The sequence below is a fragment of the Echinops telfairi genome, unplaced genomic scaffold (genome assembly GCF_000313985.2).
Source record: "Echinops telfairi isolate 266 unplaced genomic scaffold, ASM31398v2 ScPeMD7_60;HRSCAF=208, whole genome shotgun sequence".
In the NCBI taxonomy this organism is placed as follows: Eukaryota; Metazoa; Chordata; class Mammalia; order Afrosoricida; family Tenrecidae; genus Echinops; species Echinops telfairi.
The window spans coordinates 14,998,089-15,009,958 of record NW_022103958.1 but is presented as its reverse complement, the minus strand read 5'-3'; the positions used below and the strand labels follow the sequence as shown (position 1 = coordinate 15,009,958).

Below are 11,870 nucleotides of genomic sequence, written 5' to 3'. Positions count from 1 at the left end.
TGTATGGATTGGGATAACAGTTGTATGAGCCCCTAATAAAATGTTAAAAAAAAAACAAACCCAGCTGAACACAGCAAAAAAAAAAAAAAGAAATTTGTTGAATAAATGAAATAAAAGGACCATAAAAGATAGAATGACATAAATGCAGACACTGGGGCCTCCCCCAGAGCACTGAAGAGCGCCTCCACTGAAGGGCCAGGCACAGGAAGAAGAACCTGCAGAGGAGCCTCTGTCAGAATGGCCCAAGTGTAGAAGGGATGTGCAGTGAAACCTGCGAAAGGTGGAGAACTGCCGGAGCCGGAAAACTAGATTACCTTTCCCTGAGAGCAATAGGAAAGTGGGAAGACCGCACCCTGTCAAAAGAGGAACGTTTGCTAGACCTGGGACAAGAAGGCGGTTCCTGTCCAGTTCCAGTCCTCATAGGTTTCACAGGAGTAGATAACTAGGAATAAGAGTAAAATTAATAAACACACACGCCCGTGCACACACACACAAGCATGCGTGTTGCAAGTAACTTTGAAAGGTAGGCCCAGATAAGGAAGAAGGGGACAAACATCTGGAGCCAGGGAGATGAGTGTGGAGGCAACAGAAATAACAGGTGTGGCGTTCAGGCCGAGGCTATTGAAGGAGGCAATGGAAAGCCCAAGGGGCTTGAGAGACACTGCCAGGCAGCAGGGACTGGGTCAGTGGCAGCCACGAAGCTGGTGTCCTGTCTGGGAGCTACTGAGGGCCACAGAGGCCAGGCTACTTGCCCAAAGTTACAGTTCTCATTTCGGGAATCTTTTCTTTTCTTCCTTTTTTGAGCATGTATTCTGTCAAGAGCGTTGACTCGGGCTGGGATTTGGTTTATACTTCTGGACTGATAAATTTTGAGTTGTCATTTCAGCAAAAGGAGTATCAGTGCTCATACTTGACAACTTCTAAAAGGAAAAAATGTAATTAAGGAAGAAGCCGGTGACAGTCCATAAAACAACATGTTTCCAAAGTTGACACATCATTTTGGTCCCCAAAGTGATTTTGAATCTGAACATTAGAAATGCATCTTTAAAGTTCCACCGGGCACAAAGCGGCTTTTCCCAGTCTGAAGGAGGAATTTAACACCGGCTGCAGAAAAAACATATCAAAGAGGAAAATACGAGAAAGCAGCTGGCCCTCTTACCAATTTTGCGAGCTGGAGAGGAATTTCAGTGGAGCATAAAAACAGCTTTCTCTCATAAAAGAAAACACAAGAAAAATAATCCTCACTCTGTAGCCTGTTCTGTTTTGCTGCTGTTTTTTGTCAAATCTTAGATGGAGAAGGGGGAGGGGAAGACAGTGTGTGTGTGTGGGTGGGGGGGGGGTGACTCTTCACATTGTTTTGATACCCTTGCAACTGGCGCGCTGCCTACAGAGGAAGTTGGAAACGAACTGACCATCTCGATGCGTCCAGGTGGCACTTGAGCCACATGTTGGGTGCTGTTGTTATCAGTCACTTAACCCTCTGATGAATAGTGAACGTGTTTTTAGTTCACAGGCCTTTCTGTTTCCATTTTTTTTTCTGTTAGCCACAGGGGCGAGAAATAAATACACACACACACACACACACACACACACACACACACACACACACAGAAAGGCAACTCAGGAAGCCCTTTTGCAAATGTGAATTTAACAGTAAAGAGCAGCATTGAACATCATACCCCTACAGCAAATAGCAATAAACATACTTTTTCTAAGACATCGGCCGGGGGACAATGGGACCTCTGGAGAAGAGTGCAGAAGGCATCCTGGGAGTGGACTTTGTAATAGCAGCCACTAGACAGCTCAACAAATTCTTCTTAAATTAAGCTCTCATCCCAAGGGGGAGAATAAGGAAGCAGTGCTATGTTATACAGTTGGCTTTGTCTTTCCCTAATTGAAGTGACTTTTGCTATTGCTGGAGAGACTGACAGGGGAGCGGGGAAAGTTTGTAGGTCTTTGTCAACTATAAATTCTGATGCTATCTGTATGATCACAACAGATTGCCCAATACCACACAGAACTCATTAGGAGTAAGCGGAGCGAATGCAGTTGGGCTAATTTACAGCAGATGCCTATGGAAGGAGCAGCATCAGCAGAATTAACCTGTTCTTTCTCTTTGGGGGAACATCTGCAAACTGTAATTAAGCAATTTACAGTTGTTTTTCTCTTTCTTTTGTCATCACTAAATCACTACAGTTAGGGAACAAATTGACAAATTATGAAACACACAAAACTGCTGGTTCAGTTGCAAGAGGAAATTTCTCCTCTCAAATTATGACAGATTTTGAGCTGATGGAGCCATTTCGTTTCAGATGGATTAGCATAAATCTTCAGCTGCAGTTATTACAATTCATATTTGTCCTGCACATGAATATTTGGTCCATAATCATTTGTTTTTGGTGTCCCTTTGTGTGCATCTGTTGTAGTTTAGGTATAATTGGAAAAGAAAAGAAATGTATTTAAGTATTTACAGCATTTTGAATTACAATCATAACATTTATTTTCAGCATTGTTCTTAGTGCATAGTATTTTGTTACAATACATATCTTTCCTAGTATGTTTTCTCAATGCAATAAGGTATTATGAGAACTTTATTATCTTTTGGTTTGTCGACAAATTGAAAAGCTATTTTTCCACTTGATTCTCTCTTTATCTCTTATACATGTAATTATGTACTTAATATATATGGAGAAGAATATTTGTTTCTCTGATTGATTGTGTTACAATTATAAGTCAATATAATCTATATTTATTATGTTTACATATCAACTAAATAAATGGATATTCTTAGGCAAATGGGATTTTGAACTTTCTCAGAGCACAACCTGAGAACTTATAGCCAAAATAAACCTTTAAGGTGGTCACTGTCAACCTGGAAATAGACTTTTTGAGCGGGGACATGTTTGTTTTGTATGCATTTAAACATTTTTGAGGCATTATTACTCATGGTTGATTTGAAGGAAAAGGATACATTGCTTGACTTGAAACTGAGGGGCTCATAAACCCGTGGCTTTTGATTCGAATGAATGGGCCATGCATTCAAATCTGATGATTTTAGTAACATGTTCATTCAGCCATGGAACAGTAATATTTTCTTTGAAATGGTCAACTAAACCAAAAAGGGTACAAACAGGAAACTAAATGTTAGCCAGACCTATAATTGGTTTATGTGGACATCAAACCACAATCTTTCTAGTATGTTGTTTAATGTCTTTCTCCACCCACGACTTGGATTTATTCCAGATGAGATGGTGATACTAACTCACTTTCTTACAGCCATTAGCCCATTACCACAGGCACCACTCGTCCGCTTTCTGGAGTTTTCTGGACAGAGCCTACCCACGCATTAGATTTTGTAGGGATTATAAATCGAGTCCTACATTTTCTTTTCTTTCTTTTCCCTTCTCTGCAATTTATGCTTACTAGAACTTAGTCATCCAGTTTCTAGGTATTGACTTAATCCCTAACTATAGTATCAGTCTAGTTCTTGCTAAATTTGAGGTGATTTCAGGATTGACTGTGTCCCTACAATATTTTAGGCTTTGAATTAGAATCTGGGAATACAGAGAGGAATGAGACAGGGATTCATGCTATGGAAGGACCTCTCGGCTGACGTGTAGTTCTTAGTTATTGCTACCTGCTCTAGATTTGTGAAGGTAACATGGCAATCTTTGATTTCCAGATCCTGTAGCTAGATGCTGACTGTAAGGCCATATCGCTTACTCTCGGCATATAGTGCTGATAATATTCAGGATATTTCCTTTTGTTGAGGGAAAGGGGTCTCCGTTCAGATCAAATAAGTGCTCTATGGGGTTAGTGGGGTGGGGGGGGGGGGGGCCGGGGGGGGCAGGAAGCATTTAGAAACTAGAGAAAAGTTGTATGGGACTGACAGTTCCGGGGGGACATGGGGTTAGTGGGGTGGGGGGGGGGGAGAGAAGAGCAGTAAGAACAATTAAAGAAATGATTAAGTGAGAGTTAATCCGGAGAGACTCCAGCATCCCTGAGGACATGAGGAAATGCGAAGACATAGGAGTTAGGTCTGCTACGGCACATTCGACCACTGTTGGCCAATACCGGAGTCCTCGATTAGTACAAATGACGCAGAAGAAGTTAACTTGCACCGGAAATTGGGAAACTCCTCAATTATTTATTTGTAAAGGATGGGAGGTGGTGTGTGTGTGTGTGTGTGTGTGTGTGTGTGTGTGACTACTCGATGTAGCTTTGCCTCAGCTTAGGTGAGTAAAAGAGTTTCATCAAGCAGATGCATCTTTGTGCAGGGCCTATGCGCAAAGTCTGGGGGACAGGGAAAGCTTGGAGGGTGAAGAAATTTCGTTTATGTACATTTTCTTCTGTTCCCTTTGCATGCCTCATTTTGCTCTGGGAGAGACCAATGTAATGACAAGGACACTGAGTTAGCTGAGGATTCAGAAGGTCTGGAGACCAGTCCAGCTATTTGCTAAGTTTTTGAGATCAAAGACCTGTCATTTATTCTCTGCGAATCTATAAACTAGGGATAATTCCTTCTGTTCAGCACTGCCTTATATACTAGTGGTGAGAATCAGAGGAAACATATATGAAAGTAGCAAGTAGTGGGCAGTTTTAAAAATTTACTTGAGTATAAAGTTGTGTGATTAGAGGATGATTTATGATTATAAGAGGAATATAAAAATTAAATATTAGACAAACCTTGACTCAATGGCAGTCTACATAAAACAAGTGTGTGTGTTCTCCAGTGTTCGTTGTTCACACCCTTTTCTTGGAAGTAGATAAAGCCAACTATGTAGCGTGCATATGGTATAATGTACATTGTACAGTGGCGTTGTTATTAGGTGCCATTCAGTTGGTTCTGACCCATAGTGACCCTATGCATAACAGAACGGAACAGTGCCTGGTCCTGCACCATCTTTACACTTGTTCCTATGCCTGAGCCCATGGTAGAGCCCAGGACTGCACTCTCGCGACACTGGAGTAATCCTACACTGGCCTCTGGTGGATGGATTAAATAGTATGTCTACCCATGACCATCAGACGAAAGTGTTTGCTGCTTTGCCAGAAGAGTCATATACTTCCTCTTCTTCTTCTTCTTTCAAACATTTTATTGGGAGCTCTTACAGATAAAGCAGTATTGTACACTTGTTACCGTAATCAGTTTCAAAACCTTCTCCTTCTTTGTGACCTCCTTGATATCTGCTCCCCTTTATCCCCTCCCCCTGAACCCTTATTAATGTTTATATATATATATAAAATTGGGGGGGGGCATATGCTTCTTTTTAATGATCAAGTTTTAGATTCTGCTTCTTGGAATCTTCTCTTGGGAATCCTCTCACAAGTATAGTTAAACCCTCCTTTGAAGGTGGTTGGGTATGGTCTCTTTACACCAGACAGCTCCCCTTTGTCAGTTCTGAGGCCCGCCGCAGGCCGTGCCAAGCAGCATGTCAAAGAATGGGACAAGTGCCCAGCCTTCTGAGAGATCTACAGGGAGGGAACAACCAACTGAAGCCTAGTGCCTTCATCGCAATGTTAGAAATCTGTTTCCCCTTAAATCTTTAAAGAAGATACTCCCCCCCCCCCAATATCTTTTCTGTTCCCACCACCACCGCAGCCAAGACCGACCACCCCATGCTCGAGGACTCCTTTGCTCCCTGTCAGGACCAGCGCAGTCGCTCTGTCCTTCCTGCCTCTGAGGCGCTGACCTCTCTGCTGGGTGCCTGCCTTTGCCTCCTCGTTGCGCACACCTGGACGTGCGGATGCTTCCGTCCCCCACACACTTCCCTCAAGCCCATCCTGACCCAGAGCGACCCTGGGGAGGGCACAGTGGAACCCCGTGTGTCCGAGGCTGTGCCTAATTGATGCCCACGCCACACTCCACGCGCACTGCCATCGAGTCGAATCCGAGTCAGCGCGTAATTGAGAATCGGAGCGCTGCACCGCTCAGCTATGGCTCAGAATGCCCTCCAGTTTCCCGCAACTTTACACGCTTCCTATCTTCTCTCTGAAGCAAGCGCCTAACCCTGATGTTGCCCAGACTCCAACTTCCTGCCACCATGTCTCTCATCTAGGGTTTCCACACACGTTGCTCGCCAGGCCTGGGTTATGCATGCGGGCCTTGGCGGGATGAGAGCTATGGCTGTGAATAATGAGTCAATTACCATCCAGCCTCGGGGAGAGGACAATTATTCTGGACGGGCCATGCAGAGGTAATCCTCTCGTCCCGGCGCACTTTCAAATGAAGAACATAAAACAGTTGGAATTCAGTGCACCGCAAAGGGAAATTAGAGAAAACATTTGTCTGCCGAATCTAGCTTCTTTGGATTTATTTTGATTTATGATTGATTGGTTTTTAAATTGCTTATTTAATCCTAACGACTATCACTCCAGGGGAGGCCAGATACCAAGGATCATGTGATCCAGAAACAGTGGCTTGAACTAGTTCCAGCGGACCAATCAGGAGCAAATATTATTACTGTCCAGAGAAATACTGCTCTAGGCTAGAAGTAGAATGTGAAAAAAGTGCCGACTTTCAAAAGTACCCAACCTTATTATAAGCATAATAGTTTATCCCCCACTCTCCTCTGCAGAAAGCTTTTTGTAACTCCCCATTTTTTCAGAGAATCACCCCCTCACCCCAGCCCCCTGAGTGTTCCTTCCCTTTCAGGAATAGATTCAGTCTCTCTTTGTAACAGAGAATGTGGGCTAAGTTTATATTGTCTTTGACCCTTGTGCTGGAGAACAGAAGCTCAGGGGTTGCTGGCAGGATTGGCTTGCAAATCCTGAAGATGGTTGTGTCCACCTGTGCAACGCTACCATCTCCAATGTGTGTACACTTCTAAGTGTAGCCACACTAGTGTGGCATTTGTATGGGTGGATTTGAGATTTTATAACATTTCTCTCAAAACTTACTTCTCTGAAACAATCACTTTCATCTGGAAGAGCTGTAGTCACTATGCGATTAGTGCCCACTTCATTGACGAATTAATGGTCTCAGCGGTTTCAGGAAGCGTGCCCTTTCTCTTTGGGCTGAGATGAGACCTTGTGTTTGCGCTGATCAAGGGTGAAGGGGCTGAAAGCTTATCTGTTTCGTAGGTACCTAAAGGAAATTGCGACCCCATTGCTTCAGGATAGTGAAGCCTTTATATATATTTGCCCTTTGTTTCATCTGTATTGAAGTTTTAACTCAGAAGTGCCACCCCCACGCCCCCCAGCCACCCCCACACCCAAAGTTCTCCCAGGTCTGTCTCAATAATCTTCTTGTTCCTGGAAATGCTGCGGTTGGAGTTCTGAAGTGTATAATGTTGGGCACTTCTTTCAAAGCCAGAAACATGAAGAAAAAGATGAAAAGGTTGAAAGGACCCGATGAAAAGCACAAACAGAAGAAGATGGGGCCAACACTCGGGTGGCACATTTGGCTTGCCATCGGGGCAACTCTGGGCAGCAGCATCTGGCCCTTTAATCAGGCTCTGGGCTTGGGGCGCTGCCAACATCTGCCATGTTGACATTACCATCCTGGGCCTTGTTTTCCTATTTCATTCTGCCAAGATATTTCTTACTTGCTTTTTTAAATTGTTGTTCTTTTGTTTTAAATAATGAAGGCTTTTATGAGACACACGTCTGGGTCTTTTCATACACGGTATATTCTGGTGAACTACCTTCAAAGTTTAGGGTAGAGTCTGTTGTGGGTTTGAGATCTCTCTCAATTAGAGAGAGAGGTTCTTTTCTGCATCTACCTACTTAGGTCTTAAAAATTAGGACTTTCTGTGTATAAAAGGAGGGACATGTAAAAAGTGGCAAGAAGTTTTTATTTTATCTGAGGCTCCAGTGAGAGCTGTTTTAAAGGGTTTCACACATGAAATAGTTCAACATTAGTATCAGAAGCTGAAAGTTCATTAGACTTTTGGTCACTTTAGAAGTTGCTCATTTGGATACTTGTCAAGTAACCTGGGTGTTTTATGGGGAATAGTAGAGGAGTACACAGTGGGATTGTGGGAACAAGCCGAGCCAGTCTCTGGCGGGGGGAGTGGGGGAGTATCAGTTATTCCTACATCACTGCTCTTTCCAGGTACTTAAGTCAATAGACTATTGCAATATTGTGCTGCTGGGTACAAAGTTTTTTCTCCGTGAAGAACTAACCTTAGGCTGTGCTAGTCTGAAAGGAAAAGCATTGCTGGTTCCGTCGCAGAGTTTTTGTCTTTGGTCTGGTTCGCCATCATCAGGGTGCTTGCATGTTGCCATCATTTTGAATAGCTTCCAACAGAACTTTCAAAATAAGGGAGATTAGGAACAAAGGCCTAGAAATGAACTTCTGGGAACCAGCCACCGAAAACTCTGTGGATCGCAACAGTAGGGTCCACAACCAATCATGGGAATGGCACAGGACTCTTGCATCCGACATGGGATCAGCATGTCTTGAGAGGGGGGGGTTCAGGGCAGTGATTTTATGAGTTAGCAGTACTATTTAAGGGATAAGCAGGGAGAACTGGATGTCGTGTTCCACTTATTTGGGCAGTGCGATGGACAATGGTGGGTAGCCACAGGAAGCCTTCTCTTCTGCATCTCTTTTGATGACGTTTGAAGAATTCTTTGGTTTATCACATTAACTCCTTGTCTTTTAAGACACGCCATCCCTAGGTTGCTCCACCCTGCTCCCACTGCTTGCATTTGTTCTGAGCCAGATTCAAGACACCTTTGTGACTGTAATAGAGGAAGAAATTGGGACGCTAAATCCTAACAGCCTTTCTCATTTGCCTGATCCTTCTTAGTGTTGATTAAACAGCGACATTCCTTTGTAATTTTTAAATGAAAATGTTTATTTAAAGGTTTATAATTCTTACTCCTAAAACATATTATCAATAATTTTGTGACGATGTCGATAATACAGTTGATAGTATTATCTTAGTATGTTTTCCAGGAGAAATTCACTTATTGATACGTAAGAATATAAAGGCTGAATTATACATGAGCACCTGCAGTGTTAGAAAGTGTACTTAACCCCCCACCACACACACACACACACACACACACACACGCACAAAACTTGCTATTGTGAATTGGGTGCAGGTTTACAGAGCAGGTCACCACTTTGCACTCAACACTTCACACCTATTTTGCCTGTTGTTGTTCATTGCTAACCCTTCAATGCACCACCTACTCATCTCACTCTTCCTTTCCGAACCCTTCTGAACTTTGCCCCTTGGATCTCAAATTGTTGATTATTGAACATTCAAATGGTCCATATCATGTTAGTGTTACTGCCCTCTCTATAGACCTGCCAGTTGTTTGGCTGGTTCAGTTTTAGTTTTGAAGCATAACTAAGGAAATGTACTCTTGGGGCTTCCACCAGTTCCTACCTGGTGAGTAAGCTTGATTACTTTTATGATTCTGTGGGCCAGGAAGCCTACCTCTCTATGACCGTGTCTCGGTGCTGTGGCCTGTGAGGCTTCTCTTGCTGCCACCACTTCTCTGGGTAGGGATCTTGGGCACCTGCAGTTCATGGCTCTTCTTTATTGGTGGTCTTGAGGTTCTCTCCTGCTGCTTCTGAGATGGTTGACTTTATACCTAGTGGCATGGCAAAACGGGCCACTTTCCATGTGAGAGACCTCTGCTCCTCAGTCCCATGCTCTGCCCAGTCATTTGGTGCTAGATACAAAGAGCACTGGATAGAAAAGCCACACCAAGCCATTCAACTGCACCACAATGGGCAATGAGCTTCCATCTATTGTTATAGTGCAGTTGGTGTAAAATTTCATTTAGAAGCAGTCTCCATTTCTATATAAAGTGGCAAAGCATCAAGTTTCATGAAAATAATAAATAAAACATTATGAAGCATCCTTTAGAAATGTTTGTCCTTTTTTTAAATTAATGATTAAGGGCCCAGGAAAAGCCAAAATCTAAATCCCCAAACTGGGCTTTTTATTTGCAACCAGGCAGGGATGTAGCACGAAGAATGTAGGGATTACATTCCATATGAGGTTAAGCTGGGCCCTATTCCCTATTCATCAACATACCTTGAAATACCAGGGGGTTAGCTAGTGGATTTTTATTGCTTGCCACCGCCACTTTCTGATGAGGGAGGGCAACTCTGCGAGGCTGCCTCTCTAAAAGTGGTGACCTAGGGGACTCGGTCCACTCATCTTACGACATTACCCTCTTCCACGTGTGGCCGCCAAAGTTGATACCATGGACAGTTGTGCAAGGATCTCCGCCTACAACGGTGACGTCTGTCCCCTGGACATTTCTACCCACATTTCCACTGGTACTCAGATGCAACATGACCCTACGCAAGTTCATCATTCATCATTAAACTTATTCCATTTTCCCCTGCCTTTCTGTTAATCACATTATGATGTAACTCTTTAAATTATAGTCTTTTTATTTAGTGTTTCATCTCATATACTTTATTCTAAGGAGATAGTTGTGAATATGCACAGGCTTAGTGTGAGGATGCACAGGTTTAGTGTGAGGGTGTTCATTATTTATAGTTTCAAACAAGCAAGAAAAAGTGATTAGGTAAGTAAATGAAGCCATATTTACACAATGGAATTCTTTACAATCATTACACTGGTGTTGGGGAACATGAGGGACCTTCAAAGGGCTTGGAGGAAAATTCCATTATTATTATTTTTTCCAGCAGTTACATGGGTATATAATTCACATGTCGTACAATTCAAGGTTCAGTCACATTCAGAAGAGTTGTGCAATCATTTCCATCAGGCTTGGAACCTTTTCTTCATCCATTATTTTTACAGTCCGTTCTTCGTATGGCACTTTGTTGGCCTTGCGACGAAGGCTGAGAGCAGTGTTTGGTGTATATTAGGTCCTCAATAAGTATTTCTTTAATGTTGAATAAATAGTTTTATTTTACCTGGCTTTTTAAAGAAACAACGTCGTAACATGAAGAGGGCATAAGGCCTTAGGTGTGCTGTTTAGAGTTCTTTGAAAGGGAGTCAGTTTTTGGAAGAAAGATTCTCAATAAAGTAAACCATTGTGAGCATTGTAGCTGTTTTCTAACAGTAGGTGACTTATCATTTCAGAGGATAATGGGACCCAAAAAGGAGCAGTTGGAACTGATTCTTCAGAAAATGCATTTACCTCAATAGAACTGACTCCGATAATGGAACAAAGTGCCCTTCATCTCAGAAACAAAGCTGTCTCTCTTCACCCGTCATCACAAAGTCCCGAGGAAGAGCAGGTAAGAAGACAGCACCATCGATGGCAACAATAGGAGAAAAAAAGAAGCATTTAAAGAAATACATTTACAAAAAGAGACCCTAATAACACAAGAAACACTGGGTAGTTAATGCTTCAGCAACTAAACCCCTAATTCTTAGGAGAGTGCCATTGGGACACTTTATTGAAAATCATGATTGCATTTCATGATTTCAGCAGCCCAGGTGTATGCCATAACCTGATGGATCTCCAATTTTATTAAAAAACCGCTTAATGCTTTGCTAAATTATTCTTGAAATTTACCTTTTTACCACCCTTTGTGTAGAGTGGAAATCCTAGATTTCTCTTTCTCACATTCCATGTAGATTCTGTTGTCCAGTTTTCCTAAGATTTGCTCAGTCAATGTTCCATGCTGTCTTTCTAACTTTTAAAACTTTTTTGCTTTGCTTTTTAATTATCAAAGAATCCTAGTGGGAGCTTCTCTGTTTCTAAGTCATTTGTGTTTCTGCTTTCTATTTCGTCATGACTTCCCAGTGATACTGTGGACGTTGCAGTATATGATACTGTGCTTGTATACAAGGGAAAATTTACCTCTGTTAGAAATATGGTATAAACCCCACTATGAGACGAGATGCTCCTCACTGGCCCATGGCCCTGCGGGGGACAACACCAGGAACACAGTGTGGGAATTGCGCCTGATCTGACCC

At 42.7% G+C, this 11,870-nt stretch overlaps 1 protein-coding gene across 2 annotated transcripts in view; it reads left to right on the top strand.

Moving 5' to 3' along the window:
• Positions 1 to 11,870, top strand: part of IFTAP (intraflagellar transport associated protein) — a 64,896-nt gene that overhangs the window by 32,229 nt on the left and 20,797 nt on the right. For both annotated transcript variants that reach the window (XM_045291028.1, XM_045291027.1), the window contains one exon: positions 11,028 to 11,185. In XM_045291028.1, the coding sequence (XP_045146963.1) occupies positions 11,028 to 11,185 (158 nt within the window). The remainder of the gene's footprint in view (positions 1 to 11,027; positions 11,186 to 11,870) is intronic.